This window comes from Malaya genurostris, chromosome 1, assembly GCF_030247185.1.
Source record: "Malaya genurostris strain Urasoe2022 chromosome 1, Malgen_1.1, whole genome shotgun sequence".
Lineage (NCBI taxonomy): Eukaryota > Metazoa > Arthropoda > Insecta > Diptera > Culicidae > Malaya > Malaya genurostris.
The window spans coordinates 37,344,886-37,372,339 of NC_080570.1; the positions used below are offsets into that span (position 1 = coordinate 37,344,886).

At 39.9% G+C, this 27,454-nt stretch overlaps 1 protein-coding gene across 4 annotated transcripts in view; it reads right to left on the reverse strand.

Moving 5' to 3' along the window:
- Positions 1–107: 107 nt before the first annotated feature.
- The window catches only part of LOC131437347 (uncharacterized), a 29,994-nt gene continuing 2,647 nt past the window's right edge, over positions 108–27,454 (reverse strand). Inside the window, exons 2-10 of one of the 4 annotated variants that reach the window (XM_058606641.1) lie at positions 16,217–16,944; positions 4,899–5,034; positions 4,615–4,829; positions 4,522–4,545; positions 4,306–4,437; positions 3,758–4,238; positions 3,413–3,694; positions 3,079–3,352; positions 108–3,012 (exon numbers count right to left, since the gene is read on the reverse strand). In XM_058606641.1, the coding sequence (XP_058462624.1) occupies positions 2,789–3,012; positions 3,079–3,352; positions 3,413–3,694; positions 3,758–4,238; positions 4,306–4,437; positions 4,522–4,545; positions 4,615–4,829; positions 4,899–5,034; positions 16,217–16,287 (1,839 nt within the window). In that variant the 5' untranslated portion in view covers positions 16,288–16,944 and the 3' untranslated portion in view covers positions 108–2,788. Of the gene's footprint in view, positions 3,013–3,078; positions 3,353–3,412; positions 3,695–3,757; positions 4,239–4,305; positions 4,438–4,521; positions 4,546–4,614; positions 4,830–4,898; positions 5,035–16,216; positions 16,997–27,454 lie in introns of all 4 variants that reach the window. The other 3 variants (XM_058606650.1, XM_058606633.1, XM_058606625.1) reach the window with 3 other exon arrangements.

Genomic DNA, 27,454 nt, shown 5'->3' on the forward strand with positions numbered 1-27,454 from the left:
GTCGGATTCTTGCCGTACTAGATTGGCAGAACCGTTTTGAATCGGTTCTACATTTTAAGCGTCTTAGTTTTATTTTTTCAATAAAAGATACATATGAAAGGCAATAAGTTATTGCCCTTCATATATACTAATAATGGAAAATGTTGTTGCTAATAACATTGCTTTCTCACTACCAAACTAGAGTGACTATAATCAGAGTGGCGACAGCTGTTCGTTTGGAATGACAGCTCCCAGTTCCAAACGAGCAAACGACCTGTCAATTCAATGTAAAGCTAATGGAATGTTTTGAATTGTTGCCAAAATTACAGATGAGATGGCGTCACTCTGGTTATAGGCACTCTATACCAAACATACCCATATTTCAATCTCATTTACCTCGTCTCAAGATTAGTTTTTTGTACGTACATGCGGGATTGACGAAATTAAAATGAAGTTGAATAAAAAAAAAGAAAAAAAGAATATTCCTCACAAGCGGGTAATCGACGGCTCGTTCCGAATTCTGGCAACCGTCAGAAGGCTGACTGCGTCCATATCTCGCCGTACGTGTCTTGTTTATTTCTCTCTTCCTCCTTTATTCTTTTTTTTATTCGACTTCATTTGATATTTGTCAATCCCTCATGTACATACAAAAAACGAATCTTGAGACGAGGTAAATGAGATTGAAATGTGGGTATGATTGGTAGTGAGAAATTAATGTTATTGGCAATAACATTTCCCATAATTAGTATATATGAAGGGCAATAACTTATTGCCTTTTATATGTACTTTTTATTGAAAAAATAAAACCAAGACGCTAAAAATGTAAAACCGATTCTAAACGATTCTCGTATGGCAAGAATCCGACAGAAACAGAACCTATAATAACCGCTAGGCGAGATTGTCTGCCGGAAACGGTTATGGAATTGTTGCCAGACTTTGGCAAACTTTGGCCCAGCCGTCTGGGGGGATATCTGCCCCCCGCGTACAAGTGGGTTTCTGGGTACTAGATCAACCCGATTGACAGTGACAATATAAATGTCATTGATATTTAGCTCATTTTATGAATGTATTAGTGTAAAAGTTAGGCGACTTACACCATTTCATTACACTTCAGCTAGAGGAAAGGGTGATGCTAGGTAGGCCTTTTGGTTGATTTCCAGCAAATTTCAACACTTTGTGCTGGAATTCTAAGAATAACTGGTTATTTACTAGTTCTGTACATCCGAAAAACTTGAAGATTTCAATTTATACACTCAGTTATGAAATTTTTTTATTTAGGAATAAACTGAAAATCAGCACGAAAACGTGCAAAATCGAGAAAAGAATAAGAAGAAAACGAATTGACAATTCAGTCCGCATCTTCTCACTCAATTCCAATAGATTTCCGAACCAACCGGTTGTAGTCGAAATTCATTCGGAATCGTTTATTGCACTGGAGTTGGAATTTATTCGGAATTCATTATGATTTCCACATGGAATTCCGAATGAAACTAAAACGGCTTGTTGGGAATACGTTTGTTTCAGTTTTAGTTCTATTATGTCATTTTCGCTTGATGTCAAATCTTTCACCCTAACTGCTGTCAAATTGTTTGCTTGAAGCCAGGTTCGAACCTGTTGCTTAGGGCATATTCAGGAGTGTTCCAGTTCTAGTTAGAAATTATAACCAAATAAACTGGCAGCCCAACAGCGTTCTATGGGTGTTTTAAATATAGAAAAAATAGAACGGCAGCGTATACCAGTTTTAAATTTGACAGTAGAACTGTTCGAATAAATAAAACTAAAACTTGCTTGCTGGGGAAATGTTTGTTTCAGTTTCAGTTATATTACAGACCACCCATATGAATCTTGCAGCTGCAGAACTTTGCTCTTCTGTCGGGTTTGCTCATACCCACATTATCAGATTCGAATGGATTCCGAATCAATTCCGAATCGGCGAGAAATTTTCATTCGGAATTCCATGTGGAATTCCTAATCAATTCCAACTCCAGTGCAACAACCGATTCCGAATGAATTTCGCCTACAACCGGTTGATTCGGAAATCTGTCGGAATTGAGTGAGAAGATGCGGACTGAATTGTCAACTCTGGTTATTCTTCTTTTCCGATTTTGCACGCTTTCGTGCTGATTTTCAGTTTATTTTTAAATGAAAACATTACATAACTGAATATACAAATTTAAATCTTCATGTTTTTTGAATATACAGAACTAGTAAATAACCAGTTCTTCTTAGAATTCCAACATAAACTGTAGAAATTCGCTGAAAATTAACAAAACGGCCTACCTTAGTCCGCATCATCCATTCCTCTAGCTGCAGTGTAGTGAAATGGCTTAACGCGCCTAAATTTTACACTAACACATTCATGAAATGAGCGAATATTCAATGACATTTATAATGTCACTGTTAATCGAGTTGATCGAGCAGCCAATTCAGGCGAAAATTCTAGCACTGGAAAATCATGCAGTCGAGTAAGAATTCATTACGCATTCCGTCATTTCGATAATGTGGGTACCCTTTTGCTATTAGCAACTTAAAGAGCGAACCCAGCTCAGTTTCGTGAAAACCGTTTGTTTTATGAAACTACCCTGGATCAGTTTCAGTTTGCTCAATCGAAAACGTCATTATAGATCTCCCATATAAAACTTCTAGCTGCTGAATTTGCTCTAAGGCTACAAACTCCTATTATCGATTGCTTGTTTCAGAAATTGTGATTTTTAATCAGCGTTAATGTGAACATGGAATAACAGCAGATTGACAAAACCTGATTTGGTCTCGGTTCCCAGCGGAAACACTAAACTACCGAACAAAACTTTTATGAAATCATCTGTAGAAATTCTGGTTCCGTTACAATACTTGGCTTGTAGATGGGAATAGCTGTTTCGGGTGATAAATGTGCGAAAACCGTATGACCGACCAGCCAGAATGTTTCCATTTCGCCTTTCCCTTTGACCTCGACCGATCCGCGTAGTTTGATCTTGAACCCGCCAATTTTATCCAGGACTCGCTTGGTATTTTCTGAAATGTGCACCTTCATGGCTGAAAAAAACATGCGGAACTCTTTGAAACGCACTGTTTACGGTGATCACGGTTACTGGTACCTACGTTCACCGGTAGACTCCATACGGGAAGCGGTATTGATCGTGTCGCCAAACAAACAGTATCGCGGCATCGTTGTTCCGACTACCCCTGCAACACAAGGTCCAGTGTTGATTCCAACTCTAATTTCGAGCGTCCGGTTTCGCATATGAGGAATAATGAATCCGGAAATCCCACAGAGCAGATCCAGTGACATCATTGCGATCTCCCCGGCGTGCTTGTCTCCGTTACGCTGGGGAAGCCCGGAAACGACCATGTATGCGTCGCCGATAGTTTCAACCTGTAGGACATAGGATCGAATTGGTAGTTATAGATCATTCGTACGAAGCATCGATCCTACCTTGTAAACGTCGTACTTCAAAATGATCGAATCAAAAAGTCGGTAAAGTGTGTTCAACATTGTGACCACCTCCATCGCACTACTGACAGCTGAGATGTAGGTGAAACCGACGATGTCACTGAAGAAGATCGTAACCGAATCGAACGTTTCGGCCGGAACTTGACGTTGTTGTTTCAACTGGCGTACCACCGCCGGTGGAAGCATCTGGTACAGCAGTCGATCGGCTTTGCCCTTTTCGGTACGTAGTTCCATGGTGCGGGTCACAAGCTGGGTTGAGAAATTCTAGACAAAAGAAGAAAGTTTTATAAGCGGAACAGCAGTACCATTTCGAAGCAAGAGAAATACCTGAATCGTGTTGGTCGCATTTCTAACCATCAGTACTAGCAATGGGCTAATGAGAACGATCATGAATACCATAACGAATGAAATGGTCTGATACATGCGAGCACCTCGCATTTCATCTTCGACCGTTGTCTGTACCGTGGCCTGTAGATCGACCTGTAGACTCTGCAGATTATCCATGAGTGCGTTGACGGACTGGTAGTACTCGGCGGATGCGTCCTCTCCTTCCTCAGCCGACGAGTTGATCAGTATGTAGTGTCGCCATTTATTAACCATTTGAAATTCCTGAGTCCGCACGATGATGATGTTCGTCATGAAGTTCTCCGCCGATCGCAGATGATCCATGGCTGCGGCATCCCTTCGGACGAATTGGGCGAAATCGTTCAGGCTGAGACAGCCTCGTTTAATGAATTGCAGTACCAGAATCGAGGCAATGTTGATATTCTCCGTTGCCTCGATCACGTTCTTGTATACGACCAATTGACTGCAAACAAGACCGAAAAATTTTAATTGATAGGGCTTGTTATTTGGTCTTTATTTTAGGACGTTACCGCCACACAGATCCACTTAGGAAAAAGCCTAAACTTTGACTAATTTGGTCAACCAGATGACGGTTTAGCTCGTTGTAGGACTCAAAGTTTGACACACACGAGGTTTCATTATTTCGCAACGGCAAATGTGATCTGGGACGATAGAAAAAAAAGCGTTATTGCGATTCCTTTATTCAGAGCAATGTGTTCCAGATGCACATAAACATGGCCGTTTACCTTAGCAATAGATTCCTCGTTTCGCTTTAAATATTAGAAACGTATTTATTTTTATGTTCAGTTAAACCAATGTAAATTATGGCTTTCACTAACCTCAAATCTTCTGCTATCGTTTGATTTGAACCTTTGCCAAATTTCATGTCCCACGTTGGATTTCGGTCGTACAATTGTTCCAGAATTAGGTCCGTCTGGGATATAGATTGCTCGGCATCAGCCCGGTTTCTCCCGGTCAGTACGAAATAGGTCAACAGTCTGCGTTCTTTCTGTACCGCACCCACCAGAACTGCCATGCTCATTGTCGTATGGATCTTAAATTAAACAATCATACAGGATTAGAGGATCTCTTTATTATAATGGAATTCAATTTATTAGTTTACTTCTCCATCGACCAGTTTCGTTTTTTCGTATTTGATTGAATGTTGGCTCAGCAGCATGGCATTTTGCAGGACGACGGCCACGATTGGAACCAGCAGCACCACAATCATGTGACACATGAACCAGCGACGGCCAGTTCTGAAATAATAAACGATGAAACAGGCAATCGTTCAAGGGCATTAGTCTGGAATAATGTTTCGGAAACAGATGCCATTTGTCAAACACAAGAGCCATACCGTTGGCAATTTGCCTAGTATTTATTAAAAGCCAAACAATTGGAAATTGAGCCAAGTTACAGAGATAATCAATATTCTTGCCAGTGCACTTTGAATAAGAATCTTATGGCATAACGATTCGTTCCGTTTGAGTGTGAATTGTTTAGTGAACTTTTAATTATAGAAAACATCGCCTGAACTGCCTTCTACTATCAGCATGAGCATTTGCATTAGATACAACCAATATGTTACCAGACTCAATTATTCTTTTGTAATGAACATATTGTTTCACATGCTAGCAACAGTATTAATCCCTGCATATTGCTCAATAATCAGATATCCTAACAGCAATGACAAATTTGTTAGTAAATACTCTGTTAGTAAAGTACTCTGGGCAACCGGCTACCGGTAGCATCTAGAATTTCATTATGTTTTGTGTTAATATCTACTTTTTTGCGGAAAAAAAAAACAATGTATGAAACAATTGTTTTGTGAAATTTGAGAAATTTAGCATTTAAATTTTCCGCCATGAATTCCGTCTCCTTCCGTCATTACATTTAAGGTTCAATACACCGGTTGTAGAAAGACACAAGAAAAAAAAATCAATTATCTTATTGGTGAGTAGAAACACAAACAGAAATCAAGCAGGAAAAAATCGGCTCAGGTAATACGTTCGCCTAATTAGTTGAAAGTTCAACTTCAACTACGGCTGAACTCTACCCAGACAAAATAAAGCGTATTGTTCAGCATAATTCACAGAATGGTGGAAAAATAAATATTTACATCATCAATGTACGGAATAGAAATGTGAAATCGCCTTAGATTCCCGTTCAGAATGGTAAGTTATGTGTGACAGCCAGCGGTGCCAGGTTTCCAGATTTGTCTGGCAAATGCCAGATTTTTCTCGCTTCGCCAGACACTCAAACTAACCAGATCTTTTTCCAGATTTTCCAAATTTTCCTAAATTTTGTCAGACCTCGCTAGATCTTTACGGTTTTAGCCTCTATACGATAGGTTGGAAGACCTTTTTTTGCTCACTGAAAATTAAGCCCGGCAAAAATTTCCTTGTATATACCCATACATGCAATAAAACACAAACGGTTCATCCGATTTCAAAATTTATTTTTTCTTAAAGTACCCACGACAAAAGGGCCTAATCTCAAATGAGAGCCTCTCTTTGTTTACTTTTTCTTTTGATTATTACGGAGCCATTATTACAAATTCTCTAAAGTTTCCAATATAAATCGAAAGCTTGTAGTTTTACTTAGAAAGTTTTGCGAAGAGTAAAGCGTGATCAGTTCGGTAAATCGCGAAAGAAAAAGTAAACAAAATGAAAGTGTCATTTGCAGTAAGGCCCTTTTGTCGTGGGACGGGTCGAATGAATTCATAATCGACTGTTCGTTTCTGGGTTCTCGATCAATCCGATTGACAGTGACATTTAAAATGTAATTTATATTTCACTCATTTTATGAATGTGTTAGAGTAAATGTTAGGCGGCTTACGTCATTTAGTTACACTCCAGCTAGAGGAATGGATGATGCTGACTGAGGTAAGTTTTTTTTAGTTAATTTCCAGCGAATGTCAACAGTGTATGCTGGAATTCTAAGAAGAACTGGTTATTTACTAGTTCCGTATATCCGAAAAACTTAAATATTTAATTTAATATATTCATTTATAGACCGAAAACTTGCACAATCGGGAAAGAATGAGAAGAAAACGATTTGTCAATCCAGTCCGCATCTACTCACTCAATTCGAAATCGGTTATTGTACTGGAGTTGGAATTTATTCGGAATTCATTACGATTTCCACATGGAATTCCGAATGAAAATTTCTCGCTGATTCGGAATTCATTTGGATCTGATAATGTGGGTTGCTGCAGTGCAACGCAGCAAAGATTCATCAACTCGATAGTCCCACGACAAAAGGGCCTAACCGCAAAGCTTCTCTTCGTTCACTTTCTCTTTCGATTATTACGGAGTCATTATTACAAATTCTCTAAAGTTTCCAATATGAATCGAAAGCTTGTAGTTTAACTTAGAAAGTTTTGCGAAGAGTAAAGCGTCAAATATAAAATCAGTTCGGTAAATCATGAAAGAAAAAGTAAACAAAGAGAAAGTGTCATTTGCAGTTAGGCCCTTTTGTCGTGGGACGGTCGAACTGATTGGCGATCTAATGTTTTGTTTCACAGCTAGAGGCATACGTGAGCGGGGATAAGTGATTGCTGAAAATTTGACAGAAGCTGCTCGATTTTTATCTATATTGTATACAACATTTTCAATCCGGTAGAAGATGCTACAAGAATTCGAGTCTCTCAATGCATGAACCTCGAGAGAATTTTTCTACATTTCTTCGCTTCACTTCATACTTTGAGTATTTCATGGCCCTTAAAAAAATTCAGTCTGATAATGATCGCCGCTGTGTGGAATTTACCAAGAGAGAATCGCAAGTTGACAATTATCGCAGAAAATCGAATCGATGATTCGACTTGATGATTCTCGTACTAGGTTGCAATATTTAAAAACCCTTGTGTGGAGCATTTACATACATTTTCATAGACACAAATTATACAAAGGTTATATGCACATAGTTAGAATAAGCGGCAATAGTAAAATGATTCTATAGCTGCCCTTACACGTGACAACATTATTGTCAATCCAAAGTATTGTCAATACCATCAATCCAATTCGTTTGATAACTAGAGTCCGAGTTTTTCGAGAAATTCAAGTGTTTGGTGCTTTAAATATTGCAAATGAATATTAAAATATTGAGAGAAGAGGCCATTGCACATATTTAACCGTTTCTCTCTGGAGAGAAAGTATTGTAGGATTGATGGGCAGTTTTGATTTTTTGACAATATTTTCGTCAATCCAATGAAGTTTCCATTACACGATCAAAAGTATTGTCAATACTCCTTGTATTGACAATAATATTGTCTCGTGTAAGGGCTGCTTATCGCAATTATCCACTGCCCGTACAGAATCGGATCTCGAAACGAGAATAAGCGACCGTTTGTTGCTTCAGAAAGAATCCCCGCAGCAGCGTTCTAGCCGTTGATTCTCAGACGGTTCACCGAGAGAAATTCGCTCTCGCACTGGTGTCTATTCTATGTTAAATGTACCATGACGGTTTTTTATTGTTCCGATGATTTCCGTTTCTCTTTGATGGCACTGATTCAATCGTGGAAGAGTTGCGAGTTGATACGATAAAAGCCATCCTTGATTGCACGTTTATATGTCAAGAGCTCAGCTATTTTTACCGCACCCAAGATTCTGTTTCAAACAATTAAGATTTTCAACTTCAGCATGTAAGAAAATGTTATGTTGATCATTGTTAAATGTCACTTGAAGAACCATACAGATGCGCAAACCAAACCAAAATACGCGATATTATAATGAAAAAATTATTCCTCTTGCGTTCAAAATAACTTCAACTGTACAGAAACAAGTTCCGGATTCCGATATTGATCAATTTATCATTTTATAAAATCAAACATGATTGTACGAAACAAAAGAATTTTTTTTTTGCATTTTCAAATAAACAGTTCATATATCTGGGTTGAATTTTCATTGGGCCGTAAGAGCAAGTGACAGTTTCTCTTTGTTTACTTTCTCTTCTATTAATTACCAAGCAGTATCCACGTTTATCACCCAACTCTTTGTACAAAATGATATCCGAAACTTTCGACTTTCAAACAGAGTAGTGAAATCAAAGAAAATCTTTTTAATCAAATCACAATAATCGAAAGATAGAGTGATTAAAGAGAAACTGTCACTTGCTTATACACCCTAATGAAAAATCAACCGAGATATCAGATCTTTAATTTCTCCAACATATTTGAAATTATATTAGTTCCCCATTGGCCTTCTAATGACAAGTAGATAGCGCTGTAGTGCAAACTGCGATGTTTTCGAATGAAGTTGTCAAAATATATAGGAATGTTTCACGCCTCTTTTTTTAGAACGGCCAATAAGCCACCCATCAACATTCACTTTGAAGAGTAATTTCGAATGACTCGGCACTCGCTGAGAGTAAGTTATAATAGTAAACGGCAGAAAAAATTTTCTCTTTCGTCTGGTGTTAAATTAAATACTATATCTTTCATAGCTCGCTTGCAATTTCTTTCGAAAGTGGAAGTTGACAGGGGGCTTATTGGCCTTTTTCAAAAAATAAAACGCGTGGTTTATTCTTCAGTGAATTTTCATTTATTTGCCGTTGAAATCAGAGAGGCCAGATTTGCAGATTTGTCTGTAAATCTGCAGATTTCGGACATAGTACTGCAGACATTTTTTGTGGTGCAGACTTTTGCAGACTTTTGAAAATCGAGTTTTTCACAGACTTTTGTCAAAAGTTGGCAGACTTTTGAAATTCGAATATACAGACTTTTGCAACCCTGTCTGAAGATATTTGAAATTTTTACCTGGCATCTCTGGTTGAAATTCGTATGATCGAAGAATATTCTTTTAGAGTAGGGGAAAAACCTTGATTTCTTTTCAGAAGAATCTCAATAAATTTATTTAAATGTTACGTTTGAGAATAAATACTACTTGTTCGCATTCGGAATGGCCTACAGATTGATAATGTTGATTTTTCTTGTTGCCTCTGTACTGAAATAATAGGTCTGGTCGTTTATTCCACACAGTAGTAGTTTAAATCTTTAATTTCACTTGCGAAAATTGATTACCTAACCTCGCTTTGAATCAATATCTAAATATAGTTCGGTATTAAAGAAGCTGAAACTTCACTTTTCACGAAAAATTTTTACGAATTCGAAAGCTTTACCCATTCCGAAAGATTGTTTATGGCAATAATGCATTGTTTGTATATTATAATGTTATAATTATTTCCGCAATTGAAGAATCCAACCAACTCTTCTGCGATCGCTGCGCTGCTCGAGTGGCGAGCTTTGAACTAAGCGATGATGCTAATTTCCAAATTTTGCTTGAAGATTCGAAACAAATGCCGACCGATCGATCATTAACGATCCAGTAACTTTCCGTGGTATGTTTGATTGATATTTATGGAGAAATCGTAAGATGAAATATCAAATTCGATGAGGTGAAGTTGGGTACTGTTTTTATATCTGGGACATTCTTTGTATTTATGGTTAGATTTTGAGATTAATTCTGTATAAAATGTTCAAAACGACGTATGTAACAATGAGAGATTCTCTTTGTTTACTTTCTCTTTCGATTATTGCGAAATATTCCTGCTTTTTTCGGTAATTTCTCCAGAGCAGATTAAAAGATGATAGCTTTAGTTATTATTATTGGTAAATGATTGGAGAGAAGGATTGCTAAGAGTGCCGCAATAATCAAAAGAGAAAGTAAACAAAGAGAATCTCTCATTGTTACATACGTCGTTTTGAACATTTTATACAGAATTGATGAATGATGATCAAAAGTTGTATTACTCGTCTATTTACTCATGTGATATCATCTAAATCAAATCTGTATGTGAGCAGAAAATTTCGAATTTTAAATCTTATGTTAAAACGCGCAAAAGTCTGTAAATTTTGATGAAAGTCAGCGGAAAACTCGATTTTAAATAGTCTGCCACAAAATAAGTCTGCAGCACTTTAGGAGAAATCTGCAGATTTGCAAACAAATCTGCAGATCTGTCATCTCTGATCAAACAAGATTTCTTATTGAACAATCCAATCAGCGTGGTCACCACGAGATAGCGTTATGGTGATTGTTTTGACATATCCAATGTATTTAGAAAAAAATTTGACGCGTTTTTCAATTTACTTGAGTTTGAAAGAATACAGATGGCAAAACCTTACAAGATGGGTAAGAAAAACAATTATTCACGTGTTGTCATCAAACATATGATTTCAAATTGTCCTATACTCTTGACAATCTCGGATGAAATTTGAAATTTTCAATTCACATACAGATTTGATTTAGATGATAAAACATGAGTAAATAGACTAGTCATACAACTTTTTATCATAATTTATCAATTAATCTCAAAATCCAACCCAAAAAACAAAGAATGTCCCAGATATGGAAACAGTACCCAACCTCACTTCTTCGAATTTGGTATTTCATGTTACGATTTCTCCATAAATATCAATCAAACATACCACGGAAAGTTACTGAATCATTAATTATCGATTTTTTTAACCAAATTTTCACACGTTTTTGTATGTTAGTATTCGATTAAAAACCTGCATTTCGTTCGAATCTTCAAGCAAAATATGAAAATTATCACCATCGCTTAGTTCAAAGCTCGCCACTCGGGCAGCGCAGCGATCGTAAAAGTTGGTTGGATTCTTTAATTGAAGAACCCAACACTTCTGCGATCGCTGCGCTGCTCAAGTGGTGAGTTTTAGACTAAACAATGGTGATAGTTTTCATGTAAAAGTGTGGTGAAAAAATTCTATCATCAATAGCGGCCCTTACACGAGTCATTAAAAATGTCATTACTAAGAAATAACATCATTTTAATGAACGTGTAATGGTGCACTAATGACAAGATTTCTAACAAATTTGAAATACATCATTACTTAGTCATCATTTAAAATGACATTTTTAATGCTCGTGTAAGGGCCGCTAATGATTCAGTAACTTTCTGTGGTATGTTTGATTAATATTGAAATCGTGAGATGAAGAAATCACATCATTATCATCGAAATTAATTTTATTCGTTTATTTGCTCATGTTTTATCTCCTAAATCAAATCTGTATTTGAACTGATAATTTTAAAACTCGTCGGATTTTGAAGTATATATTAGTTCAAAGCTCGCCACTTCAGCAGCGCAGCGATCGCAAAAGAGTTCTTCAACTTTTGAAAATTTTCCTTGGAACTGGCAACCTTGATCATATAGCGCGATTGCGAACGTGTTCAATCGTGATCGGCGTTGCTTGATCGATAATTTCAAATACGTCGATCGGTTCGATCGGTAGCTTTTCGTTTTTATCGGATAGTGATCTTGTTACAGTTAAAAAGAACAGTAATTGTTATCAGGTTAAATTCGCGAATCGGAAACGGATATCTCGTAGTGATCGGTCGTAGATTTATCGCGGCTTGTATCAACAAATCCGACACAGTCCATTTTGTTCTGGATGGACGCCGCGGCGTGTGTTTTTTTGGTGAATTTTTGGTAGAAGTGGGAATATTTGAGAAAAGCGTAAAGCATTTTAAAGCTTTTCTTAGTGACGCGGGTGATATGCTCGCAAGTGAAGTGTTTGGAAAGCAAAAGGAAGCATTTGCGCTCATGCTGAAGCCAGTTAGTGAAAACATGAAATTTCGTTATTAGGTTTTTTATCGTGACGACACAAATGAACAAGTATTCATCCTTGACAGTTCAGCGGTACTGTTTACAAACAAGCTTAAACAAAAATCGAAGAGCACTTCAAAAACAATCATCTTTACACTTTGCAACTAGTCACTTTTATTTAATAAATATCAAATACGAACCGCATTCAATCGTGAACAAATGATTTAAAACTTTATTTCGGCGATACGGATCGTAAATGGTCTGATCCAATTTGTCAATAAACAAACAAAAGAAATTTCTATTTACAAACAGTACTGAGATTGAGGTTAGCAGTGACGGTAGAAAACCTAAGAGCAAATTCAGCAGCTGCAAGATTCATATGGGTGGTTTATAATGTAAATGAAACTGAAACAAACGTATCCCCAGCAATCCGTTTTAGTTTTATTTATTCGACCAGTTCTACTGTCAAATTTAAAACTGGTATACATTGCCGTTCTATTTTTTCTATATTTGAAACACAGATAAAACGCTGTTGGGGCTGCCAGTTTATTTTGTTATAATTTCTAGATTTAAATTTTAAAACTGACATAAATTATGCATCTAGAACTAGAACACTACTGAATATGCCCTAATAGTGTAAATGTATGCAGCAGTTTTTGTTTGGAGTAAATGGCATGGATGCCAAATATAAATTTGTTCAGTCCGATCAGTGATGCGTTTTAGGGCATAAGATATTCGAAATCGATCCGGAGATTTCATCGGAACGACTTTTAGTTGGATAAACTGGGGTAAGTGATTGGTTAGACTTATTCAGGTTTTAAACACCTTCGTCGTTCGAGGACAAAGTGTAGAAATGTTGATGAAGCGAAATAACAGCGACATATCGTTACGGAAAGATTAGATCGACACTTCCAGAAGAAAGTATAAACTGTATTCGGTATATTTTTCAAACACTACAATTAGTAGAATCCGACTTTGAAAAAAGTCGCTGTTAATTGGCACAATTACGCTGAAATTAAATGTAGAGGCGCTGCTTGTTTGGAGATGATACTCTCAGCAAGAGCTGTCAAATCGGTAGGATTTTTTTTAAATTATTTCGCTTTTTAACGTTTTCTTTTAAAAGTGGGCAAATTCATTTGAAATATCATAGTAGAAGAAGTTTTTTTTTGGTATGGAGCATTATACTTGGTTCAATACTATATTTCGAATGCCCGCAAATAACAAATAAAGTATCTCCAAAATATCGCTAAACATTCTAGTACTCGATAATCAACATTACACTGGTTTCTGTTTCAAAAATGTTGGTCCGAACAGCCTAACCTTACCCAATTTCACACAGTTCTGAAGATTTTCCATGTTAATCGTAGTTTACACTAAAAAAAGTAGGAAACACTTTGAAATCGATTTTCTTCTACTCCGAGTTTATTTTTATTGCTGATATCTATTTGTACTATTAAATAAACGAAAAATCGTTGCAAATCACTATTGCCGATATGCAAATTACCGGAAGAACTCTCCTTTTCTTGGTTCCATTGTACATTTGCAGGTGTCGCTACCGGTAATTCAGTTTTGCAGCAATGTGCCAATTCGGTACAAACGTAAAAAGGGCGTATAGCACGATAGGCCCTTTAGTAAGTTACAAAAAGTAATGCTCATCACTCGAGTTTCAAGCATTGAGCTCAAACTTATTGTGCATAATTTCATAGTTTGAGTCCCATGATTGAGATTGTATCGAGTATTGTGTACTTGAAAGTTATAAAGAAGAGCATTGGACATTACATTTTGTAGCAATCGCAAGGACCTACTGCACGAGATGTTCTAATCCTATGTTGGTACCAAATCTCGTGAAATCAGAATTCGATTTCTAACCTCGCATACAGTAACCGTTCTCGTTATATTGAGACACTTTTGATAATTTCATTTACAGTGGGAAAGAATCGTTACCGTGAGTGAGTCAGTTCAAAAGTGATTGAGCAGCAAATTCAGCCCAGCTGTTTCCGAAACAGACGACAATAAGGCGACATTTGCAGGCGAACGATAACTTATGATTAAAGCCGGGTATAAATGAACGATTTTAATAACAATAAGGCTTTTTTATGTTAATACTAGAGTTGCCATCTCGGATTCATCGCTTGCTCGGTAGTAATTTTATTTAACAAATTGCAACAATTGTGAACAGTTGTTGTTTTCAATGTTATGGTATATCAAATTATAAATAAATATGATCATATTTATTTAGATTGTATTCGTCTACTTTTTATACTACATGATTCACAGTTTGTGTAAAGTTTATGTTACTAAAAACTGGAACGCGCAAAAATTGGTCAACTTCAAATCGATGTATTTCTGTTGAAAATGTAGTAAAAACACTTTTATGTGCTGCATTTGGAAGTTGAGTGTATACAATGGTTGCTATGATAAGTTTTCACCATTTGTTCTTCAGTGTTTAAAATGAGGTTCATGCAAGAGGAGCAGCGTGTCAAAATTTAGCTCGCGCAGCAAAAGGATCCGACGTTCTCGCACGCCAAGTTGGCAAAATTGCTTGATGTGGCTAAATCGACCGTGACCAACGTTTTAAAAAGGTTCGAGGAGCGTCTGTCGACCGCCAGGAAGCTTGGAAGCGGCAATCGTAATCCGGACGTGGCAACGACGACAAAAAAGATAGCGGCGAAATATAAGCGGAATCCTAACCTCTCCATCCGGAACGTCACTGGCAAGCTCAACGTTTCCCATACTACTATGCAGCGAGTCAAGAAACGACCCGGGTTATCGACTTTTAAGAAGGTGAAGGTGACAAAACGAGATTATAAAAAGAACACGCCGGCAAAGCAGCGGTCCCGAAAGTTGTATACGAATATGTTCACAAAATTCGACTGTGTCGTCATGGACGAAGAAACTTATGTGAAGACGAATTCCAAGCAGCTTCCAGGACAGGAGTTTTATACCGCATCAGGAAAAGGAATACCTCGTCTGGCAGGTCATTAGCACGGCTGGTTTAAAAAGCGGCATTCTCATCACAACGGGAACCATCATTCAAGAGATCTACATCCAGGAGTACCTGAAAAAGGGGCTGCTACCATTCCTGAAGAAACATAATAGACCTATGCTTTTCTGGCTGGACTTGGCGATACCAAAACCCTCCCAACAGCCCAGAACTCCTCGAACGGTATTGGGCCTTGGTCAAACGGATCTTCAAAAAAAAACTAATAAATCCATGGAAAACGAGCAGCAGTTTAATCTGACTTCGCCATCGAACGAATAAGGATGGAGTTGAGCGAAAGGCACGGCAGATCAGATTTAACAAACCAAATAAATAAACGAGCATTTTTTCCTTTGAATATGAATTGAATACCAAAAGAAAAATAGGATATTTTAATATGAATTGTGATTGAAAAAAAAATCGTTTTTTTTGTCGTCCAATTTTTGCGACGGGAACGCGAAAGGTTCTAACCACTGGAAGATTCACGATGCGTGGCAAATGCGCATTGTTTTGTCTAGGTGAATTTAACTACAATTTTTCAGGAGACAGGTAATCTGCATGATCAGTGAAGACTTGTGTTTCTCGAGTTCTGTTGTAGAACTGTGTTTACCACAACTCAGGGTGGCGGAGAAGGTAAAACGGCTGTGCACAGAATGCGTTCATTTTTATTCATTTGACTTTTTCAATCTATGTTTCCACTAAGTCATTGCAAAACTGAACTTAGTTATGGTGACATTACGTAACACAGGTAAAGATGGCCGATTCCTTTGTCTGATTTTTCGTCACAACGTTCTGTCAGAGAAAAAAAGTGCTCACTATAGTCAACGAAAATGTATTTGAAATTAACAAATGATTTCATTTTACTTATCTTTATCACCTTTTCCCTCCCAGCACAACTTACCTGGAATTGGGGTTGAACTTGACACAACCATAGATGGTCACTTTTTGTGTTTGCTCCGGAGCCATCACCATATCCGATTCCGATTGCCGGGACGGACGGGAGGATGGTGCAATCGAGGGCGAAGAGCGCCGTCAGGAGGAGCCCGTGTTCGCCAGCAGATACCGTGGCAATGGCGAACGGTCATCCTCCAGATAACTGCCGTCGATTTTAACGCTTATACCTTCCGAGTCCCCCGGAGATAGTGTCGCCGATTTACCAGTTGAAATGTCGAACACTTTCATTTTTTGGTTTGGTTGTGGTTTGCTCGTTGGAAATTTGTTTTCAATTTACCGTCTGTCTCCGACTTCGGTGACCTTCAGTTTGTTTGTCCATGTGCTTACCGGAAGATGGTACCAATTTCAAATTAAAATCATTATCGATTGGAAACCTGCATCCGTGGATTTTTGTTTTCAGAACTTCGATGACCAGGTTTTTGCTGCACTTTGCTTATTTATGTTGCCAGCTGGATATTTGTTATCCGGTATGTGGTGAACCGAAACCGGCGGAAGCATAAAATTATAAATTCCGAAAGGATACCAACGATAACAACGTTACCACCCACACACCACATGCCACGGGTCAGTCTGTTCGATTCGTCGGTTGTTGTTTGTTTCGTGTTCTTTGACTTGTTGGTTTGATTGCTGCGGCGGCTTCCGTTTGTGGGAACAAACTAGACCAACAAATTTGTGCTATCAATGGATCATATTTTAACACGCTATTTTGCAAAGCTTCTCCGAATTCCTATTTGATGATGATGATGATGAGAGGATGCGTATATTACAATTCATGTAAAGTCTAGAAAAATACGTAATTCGGCTCTTTCGAGCACTCCTAGGTATACAATCCACTTTAGCAGAAAAAGGGAGCCAATAGTCACCTGTTGAATCTTACTTTCAAAAAGAATTTCAGATGATCCAATATTCGTCGAAAATAAATCACAGTAGTCAATGAAAAAGAAACGTTAAGGTCTACTTACACCTTTCCGGTACGAAATGCGTATGTTTTCAATACACGCATTGAAACTCGTGAAAGAATACTACCGTCCTTGTACGGAACTGTACCGGCACTGAACCGAACCGGAAAGGTGTAAATAGACCTTTATTCGTAAAATTACTACTGAATTGGTTATTAGTTGTGATACACGGAAAACATGTTTTTGTTTTGGTTGTGATTTCCCTAGAGTGAAACAACATTTCCACTACAAACGGGAGGCAGTTGAATATAATTAAATTTAGATGAAATATCGGATACGTTCCGTCTCGAGCGGGGCTCGATAGGATTTGTTTACATTATCCGATCAAGACGGGCTCAGTGCCGAAAGGTTATTTTGGAACGAATGTTGAATGAATAGTATTAAGAGATTGAAACAAAAGAATTAAAGAGTGAACAGCAAAGATACGAGATAGAGATGAGTAAATAATCAAGAATAATTATACCGTTTTCGTTTTTGAACCTAGACGCGGGCTACTCTGACTCCGAGTAAAACGAACACGTGGTACGCGCCCTAAACAACAACTCATGAAAAAAAGAAAAAATAAACAAACTCGGCTGGATGCGTGGTGCGACCCAAGAAAATTTTCAGAGCGAAACTACGCGATTGGAGTCCGATCCAGAGCGACCTCAGGTTGCTAAAACAAACATATCAAACGTTTTTTGGGCGACTCTGGGTCAGCTTCCGGGCTGCTCTGATCAATAAACGAAAACGGTATTAGTAAATATTGGAGAGTAATGAGTAAAAAGTGAATAGTTAAGGGGATAGTGTATAAGCTGTAAAAATACCACAGATTAGGAGATAGTAAAATAACAAAATTGAAAGCTAGTTTTAATGAGTGCTGTATGAGTATGCACACTTAAATTTCGTTTCTGAATGGCTTTGGCTCGCTCTCCACTTTGTTCCGCATTCCTCTAAAGGTAATACAACTTAGACAAAGATTGTTAAATCGGTTTAACCTTTCTGTGCATGCGACATGAGTTCCATTTCGAACCTGTTTTGGTCGCTACTTCCGAAACCGAGTTACTTCCTTCACGTTTAGTCTTCGACTCGTTAGCGCATAACAGTTCATGTGGAACATGACTGAGTTCAAGTTCAACATAAACCGCTAATCAGATGTCAAGTTTTGAGACTGCAAAGTCCCAGACTTGGCGGGCAACTTAAACTGGAGAGTGGAAGATGGCAATACCCACAGTGACCACCTAGCAATTCGTTATACAGTGCGTAGCATAGCGAGGCACATCAATAGGAGAAATGCTCCTGGAACCCGAGAGTGGAAGGTGTAGCCCTCGCACTGAAGGTGCACACAGCGAACCTTAAAGCTGGTAACCGTGCTGCCACGGGCGTGTAACGCGACTATGCCAAGGAAGGCACGACCGATGGCAAATAGACGACCGGTCTACTGGTGGAACGAGCAAATTGCAAAATTCGCGCAACCTGCCCAAGGGTCAGGAGAAGTATGCAAAGAGCTAGATCACCGTAGTCACGGGGAGTAAAGAACGAAGCGTAGCTTGCTCTGAACAAGGCTATCCGCGTAAACAAAAAAGCCTGCATCGATAACCTGTGCCAGAGTGCCAACTCCAACCCATGGAACGATGCCTACAGGATGGTTATGGCCAAAACGAGAGGGGCACATCATAAGGCTCTAAACATACAACCAGCTACAACCTCAAAACCGGACATGTTCAAGCAAGTCATGCGGAGTCCAAACGATTGCACGTTTCCGGACATTTGGAAAAGGCAGATTGATACTGTTACCGAAACCTGGGAGAAATCCAGGGGACCCATCGGCGTATAGACCAATCTACCTGATCGATATCACAGGAAAGCTCCTGGAAAGAATAATCCTGAACAGGCTAGCCCCGTTTATAGAGGAGGTAGGGGGACTGTCTAATGAACAAAACGGGTTTCGCAAAAGCAGGTCCACGGTGGATGCCATAAAATCGGTGGTAGCCACCCCGGAGGTGGCTATTCACCTCAAGCGGCGTGAAATACGCTACTGCCCGGTAGAAACGCTTTACGTTAACAATCGCGTTCAATAGGGCTTATTGGGCGGACATTGCTGAAATCGTACTTCGACTGGGAATACCGGAGAGCTGTACAAGATTCTGGAAAGCTACTTTCAGAACCGGGTATTGTTGTACGAGACCGAAGAAAGCATACGCAGCACTCCTATCACGACTGGAGAAACACAGGGCAGTGATACCACTTTCCCATGAGGTCACTGGCAGTTTATGGAGTGTCCATTGAAAAGGTAGAACCTGCGCGCATCACACTCGATCAGTATGGTGGAGGATTGGCTTCGTAGCAGGAAACTGCAACTGGCGCACGACAAAACAGAGATGATGGTGGTGAACAATCGAAAAACGGAGCAAGAGTCCTCGGTATATGCTGGTGATTTCGTATCCCCTCCAAATGATCCTTGAAGCAATTGGGTGTGATGCTTGACGACAAGCTCCGTTTCGGCAAAAACGTTAAATACGCCTGGAATCGTGCTTTAATGGCGATTGCGGCACTCTCGTGACTGATGGCCAACAACTCGCCGGTGCAATCCAGTGAACGTAGGTTACTTGCAGGAGTGGCAGTTTCGATCCTCAGGTACGGCCGTCCGTATGATGTCAGCACTCTATGCGAAACGCACTCTATGTTAGAACGCATAGAGTGATGTGTCTTCTACGGTATCCGGAGACATGCGGAGGACAAGAACGCCCGTAGGACTACCAATGCAGCCTCCCTACGCGAGTGGCAACAAAAATGGGACAGCTCAATCAAGGGTGGGTTGACACATCGGCCCATTCCAAGAGTCTCCGGATGGATCGACAGATCCCATGGCGAAGTGAATGTCGGCCTGACGCAGTTCCTCACAGGCCATGGTCGTTTCAGCTGGTACCTGCACAGCTTCGCATGTTCTACCTACCCTGGCTGTCCAAATGAGCTAAAGACGGAAGAACACATTCTGTTTGCTTGCCGCCGCTTCGCGACACAAAGGAGTGGTCTACTGGAGGTATGTGGCAGAGAAACTACACCAGAGAACCTGGATCAGAGGATGTGCCACAGTGAAGAGAACTGGAACGCAGTGTCACCCGCGATGTCGAAGATCGCTGGCATCTTGCAGCGGATTGGAGCGCAGAACAACAACAGGCAGCCGCGACCACCGGCCGCTCAAACCAAGAATGATCAGTGAATAAGCGTCGGTTCGGGAGTATTTCCGTCGTCGAGGAACTATCCGTCAGTGTAGTCTAAATCGTTCCGGTATGGATCGTCGAGGAGCCAATGAACCGGAAGCCATCCTCCAACCTGAATCACTGGACCGACCCTGGCATACTGCCGATCGAATCGTTTACGGGTTTCGAGAGCGTCGGTCCCGGGAAAATTTCCTGCATCGGGGAACTCTCCGTCGGAGTAGTCTAGATCCTTCGTCGGGGACTAGACGAGTAAATAGTGGCGTATTACCGCTAGGATCGTCAGGGCGCCAGTGAACCGGAAGCTATCCTTCAACCGGATTCACTGGATCGACCCAGACATCCTCTCGGTCGGGCGTTGACGTGAATCGAAAGCGTCGGTTTCGGGAGGGCCTCCTTCGTCGGGGAACTCTCCGTCGGTGTAGGCTAGATCCTTCGGCGGGGGCTAGTCGAGTAGCCGCCACAACACCGATTCGAGTCGTCGAGGCGCCAGCGAACCGGAAGTTATGCTCCAACCGGAATCGCGGGACCGACCTCGGCACTCCATCGGGTGTCCCGTGTGGTGTAAGAGACTTGGTGTCGAGAGATTCTCCTTCGCCGGGGAACTCTCTGTCGGAGTAGTCTAGATCCTTTGTCGGGGACTAGATGAGTAGATCGTCGCGTGGTACCGCTAGGATCGTCTGAGCGCCAGTGAACCGGAATCATTGGATCGACATAGGCATCCTATCGTAGACTCCTTAGACGCGTATCGTAAGCGTCGGTTCGGGAGGACTTCCCTCGTCGGGGAACCCTCCGTCTGTGTAGACGTAGCATCAGTTTTGGGTCGTCGAGGCGCCAGTGAACCGGAAGTTACCCTCCAGCCGGCATCACTGGACCAACCTCGTCATCCAACTGGTCGATCCCTCGAGAGCAGGATGCTGATCCCCATTCTGCATAAATCTGGGAAGGGTGCTGTGAGCACCAATAGCCTTCAACCCCGAAGTAATACCTAGCGGTGGTGCCGGGGAGGTAGGGTTGGAGATCCAAGGTGTTTTAGTGAATAGTTCCAATCAACAGTTAGGTAGTCCTGTGGAGAGTCCCAAAAAAATGCGTAAATGCATTTCACCTTGTAAAAAAAAGGCTAGATCCATCGTCGAGGACTAGCCGAGTAGTTTCGTGACGTAGACCAGTCCTGGGTTGTCGAGGCGCCAGCGAACCGGAAGCCATGCTTCAACCGGAATCGCCGGACCGACCTCGACATCCTTCTGGTCTATCCTTTGGAGTAAAGCAATTGGTTGAAAACCGAGAGTTGAAGGGTTCAAAGGGTACGAGAAAACGATGCAGACGTCCACGGTTAAGCACAAGGTCGGAAAATGTGCTGTTAGCATCGATAGCCTTCCACCTCAAAGTAATACCTAACGGTGGTACCGGGGAGGAGAGCTTATTTGACTTAGTTTTTGCGGTTCACTATTGTTTACTTGTTAGTTGCTACTATTTTCGTTTTGTTTTATTCAGTGGACGTCATTTTGAGCTAGTCAACTATACGTTAAACGTACATTTTCTATTAGATTCACACCCATAGCTCCGGAACCGGAAATTTGATTCGAATGATCTTCACGTCCATCTCTGACGATTGAAATTTATGGCGATCTTTTTTGTCTGTTGCGTTTTTCCGAGAGTTCAGTGCATAGTTATTTAATTCGTTCTTCAAAATAACCCTGCTCGAGAGTATCCTGTAGGGATATGCAGCTTACTTTTGAATATATATGAATGATGAGAATCCTTCGACACCTTTCTGTAAAATTATTTGAAACGGTTTAACAATGGACCTTTGTCGGCCGTTGGACAGCGTCGTGCTGTCAAAAATTCAATGTTTAATGTACGATTCAGACGATCCGGCTTCTTCCGTCACCGTCACCGGAACGTCAGCCTTCGTCAAAATTAGTGCAATGAGTTTTCCCTTTGCGCATTCACACGATCCAGCTGAGATCCGGAACGTCAACGTCCGTCAACGGCAAGCTCCGTCGACATTTCTCCGAAAGAATATTTGACGGACTGCGATTATCGCACACATGCACGTTGATTATCGCACATATGCACGAGTGTCAAGATCCCACTCTTAAACGAAATATACCACATATAAGTAATTAAACTTATCAGTAGATTTGCAAAGTACGTTACGTTGTTGAGTGGAACTGATTGTTTTGTTTTTTCGTCTTTCTAATTAATTTTGAAAGTTATTTATTCGATTAAAATGTAGGAAAACAACAGATCGATTGGCTTCAAAAGCTCCCAGATTTTGTATTAGTGGAATAAAATTGTGCGAAACTAAGTTCTTCAAATTCTGCATGTAAGAAAATGACATGACGGACACGGATAGGAAACCGGATCGTGTGAATCAGAATGACGGTGACGGACGTTGACGTTCCGGTGACGGTGACGGAAGAAGCCGGACCGTCTGAATCGTACTTAAAATTCAATGATCTGCTTCGAAATCGGCAAACAGAAGTTTCGATTTGGCCTTTGAACGATTCACGAGACCAAGAAAGAACTGAGGCAATGGGAATCAATGCAATTTTGTTCCACTGAAATAAGAACGTTTTAGAAATTCTGTTTTTTTAGCTTTATTCGTTTATCCTACTGCAGCGAAAAGCTCAACAAGCATTTAAAACCAATGAACATTTTCCAGAGAATGTAAAATGAAATGAGAATTCATAAACGTCTTTCAATTGTGTCAATTATATTCTCTCCTATTCGGTGAAACAAGTTATTAATATCGTTTCTGACGTCTGAAGTTTATGTTTCATTTTTGAAACACTCGATTGAAAAAAAACAGTAGGCTGTGCCGGGCGAAGCAGGCTGGCAAAATTTTCGCCTGACATTGTCGTCGAAACGGAACGGAACTCAACATGAGTGAACCTGAGCTGAACACGTATCTGAGTAGTAACGGAACAGTTTTTTTTTCTCGTTTTAATTCAATAATTCATACGAGTGGTGTTCCTCCTGTGCCGAGAGAGGGTGTCATGAGCTGATTTAGGCTTCTGACCATTCTTCGTCAGATTCGCAGTCATACGCGGAGCCGTATGAACCCGGGAGTTCGTCATTGTCGGTCATATTCCAATGTGGAGGCTTTCATTTGGCATTCTGCAAGCTTTCTCTGCTCTGATTGATGTTCCATAGAGCATGATGATGATGATTCGTTTAAGTTTTTGGTGCCGGTTGACGGAATTTGAACTAATTAAACATTCTTTCGTAGCATAGGATACGTCTAGAGGCGAAGGCTGGAAGCTGCTTGCGATGTCAGATCGTCCTAATGTCAGTACCGTATCTAAAACTGAGTTGTGTTTTTTCAAAGTTAAACGTTCTTCTGTAATACTTTTTGAATTACTACGGTGAGGGTTCCGAATAGCAGTAATTTCATACTAGATGAACTGGGCTACGTTACCCACTTGAACACATGAATCGAGAGTATCTTAGAGTTGTTTTGTGGTGAACATTTTCCAACTGTTGAAAACGTATTTATTGGGTTCGAAACTTTTGACGAATTGCAAGAAAAATTTTGTTTTGTTTTTATGACTTATTCAAGTTATGTAACATTCGATAGTTGACTGATTGAAATTGATTTGTTTTTCTAAAATTGGAGATGATCGGTTAAATGGGTGAATTTTACCGAGTATTTTCTTGTGATACAATTTGACTCCATACACCCTTTTTATTGGATGTGAACGAAGCAACAAGTACGAAGTTCAAGTAACAACTTGCAACCAACGTACAAAATACTTACTGACGACAAGAATGGAACAATTTTAGTGAATACCGAAAGCACAAATTATATTAGTTATGATTGCGAAAGGTTTGTCTCCCCGTCCCCGTGAGTTTGTGTATCGAATTTTCCATACCGCAATAAATGAGTTGATGAATTGTTCGTTTGAATTCATCAAATTAGTTTTGGATTTGCACTATCATCGTGCTCGACTATTGCCATGGTGCTATTAGAATCATCGCCTGCTCTGTGGATAAACTATGCGGTAAAAGGGATTTCGTGATTGGTAATAGAGCAGCAACAGCAGCAGCCGGAGCAAAGTGCAAATTGTTCAACGATGAATCAAAAAACGTGGCCCCTTTGGAGAGTTTCTTAGTGCGCAAAAGGCGATATTTAAATGCTGTCGAACTCCACGTTCGATTTCGGATCGTACGAGAATCTAAACAAACGCTTGAGGAAGAAAATTTGTATGCCAGACATGTCCCAAAACAAAGCAGCTGTTGTACGTGGAGATGAGAATACGTTCACGATATGATTTTTTTATCAGAGCGATTAGTGGCACGACATCGTGCGATCGTTTTCCAATTGGGAATTCAAAATGAAATTCGAGTGTTCTAAACCAACAAAAACCTATTTTAATCTATCTAGTGGTGTAATGATACCTTTCTCACTACTGACTCTACGAGCAGTTGATGCCAGCTTCATTTCAACATTTTTGGCAATCATAGTAATCCATGAGTCAGCAGACAAAATTTGACAGCTCTATCAGTCGAACTCTAACCGTGATGGCAAAAATAATGAAGCAACACCAGTTCAGAAGTTGACCGGGATGAGGAAGCGGAATTCGCGGCCAAATGGCGGTGTATGTAACAAAAAATGAGCACTAAATTTTCTCGGATATGGCTGGACCGATTTTTACAACCTTATATTCAAATGAAAGGTCTCTTGGTTTCATAGCCAACTATTGAATTTTGCCCGGATCAAGCTTCCGGTTCCAGTGTAATGTGGTAAAATGTGCGAAGAAATGGAAAAAGTGCACTAGATTTTCTCAGATACCGTTTAACTGGTTCTCTTTTCAATTCAGATTCAAATGAAAGGCCTTATAGTTTCCATAGCCTGTTATTGAATTAAATCCGGATACGACCCCAGAATAACGGGGAAGGGTGCAAAAAAAAAAATTAAAAATGTGCACTCGATTCTCATACAGACTGCTCGACCAATTTTCACAAGCTTACAGCTTTAAATGAAAGGTATTACAATCCCATAGAACTCTACTGAATTTCATCCGTATTACACATCTGGTTTTTAGGATTACAGGGAGATAAGTACAAAAACTTCAATTTTAGGCACGTGTTTTTATACATGACACTTACTTTATTGCATTATCTAAAACATTTAGTTGAATTACCAATATTTAAACAGTTTTTTGAGTAGTTTTGTGGGTATTTTTTTGAGTATTTTCGAACAATTATCCAAGTAGATTTTATGGAGTTGTTCGATTTGATTTTCGAACAATTTTTTCGTGCAATCTTAAAATTTTAATAAAATTTATTAAAGTCCTACTTCGGTTTTATGAGTTTATCGGACAATTTTTTAATTAAAGACTGTCCCAGAAAGAATGGACGCAACCAAAAACCGCTGCCATTTCCCAATGGTTCAGAATCTGTCAATTTTTATGGCTGCGTCCTGTTGTTGACACTCCTCTCTAACCACTTGTGCAGTTGTTTATTCGTTTTCATTAGTTTGTTTCGAAATGCGTGGACTTTCAGCAGAACAACATCGAAAAATTGTGTACAAATGGTGCACAGAACGCGGACTGTCACTGAGAAAGATAGCAAACATGGAAGGAGTAAGTGGAAAAGCCGTGCGAAATGCAATCATGAAGTTCGGTGAGGGTAACACATTTACGGATAAACCGAAAACGTGTCGAAAAAAAAGGTCCTGCTAACCCTCAGTTGGATAAACGTATACTGAAGGCGTTCGAGCAAAAGAAGGAGGTTTCAGTTTGGAATGAGGCCAAAAAAGTGGGCACTTCGAAGTCAAATGGTCTTCGTGCTAAAGAACGTTTGAATCTTCGAACCTATAAGAAGCAGAAACAACCCAGACGTAGTCCGAAACAAGAAGCATCGATCAGGCCTAGGGTTCGAAAGCTGTACAATGCGATTCTTGCTGGAAATTTGAACTGCATAATCATGGACGACGAAACCTACGTGAAACTCGTTTACAAATCCTTGCCGGGACCACAATATTGTACGGTGTGAGAAGGGCAAGTGTTAAACCAGTCTGAGACATCGATTGAGGTCGAAAAATTTGGTAAAAAAGCTATGGTCTGGCAAGCAATTTGTAGCTGTGGTAAGATTTCGAAACCCTTCATCACCACTGCTTCAATGAACAGCGATATATTCATCAAGGAATGTTTACAAAAACGACTTCTACCTATGATTCGAAGCCACAAGGATCCTGTTGTCTTCTGGCCGGATCTTGCTTCTTGCCACTACTCGAAATCAACGGTAGAATGGTATACTACCAAAAATGTCACTTTCATCCCCAAAGACATGAATCCACCAAATTGCCCACAACTTCGACCAATTGAGGTTTTTTGGGCATTAACGAAGGCACATCTTAGGAAACATGTCTCGGCAGCCGAAACCATTCAACAGTTCGAAAAAGATTGGAAAAAAGTGTCAAAACTTGTCGCCAAGAAGTCTGTACGGAATTTAATAAGGAACGTTCGCAAGAAGGTGCGCCAGCTAGTCTACAATGACTAAGTGGCAAATGTTGAGTCTAATATTATCAGTATGTCGAGTAAAATTTGAATATCTAACACTTGCGAATTATCTACAGCGAAATCAAAGTGCGTCCATACTTTCTGGGACCGTCTTTATCCATAGCTCGTCCTATGAAACCATGTTGATGATAGCGACACATCGCGGGTTCTTCTAGTGTCTCGAAGATCCAAACGGGATAGCAGTTCGTGGGGAAACAATTTCACCATTCAGAATTTTCGCAACGGTTAAGGCTTGTTGAATACGACGACGACGTTCCAATGATTCAAGATTTAGTAGCTGACAACGATCTTGATATGGCGGTAGGTTCTGCGGGTCACGCCATCGTATGAATCTTTTCTGAACTCTTTCTAGTTCTAGGCACCAAGTTAACTGATACGGATTCCAAACTGGCGATGAAAACTCAAGAATTTTAAGCAATATGGATCCGTAAAGTCACGGGATATGTTAGATCTGATGCCCAGTTGTCGATTCGCCTTTTTAGTTATATGAGCCATG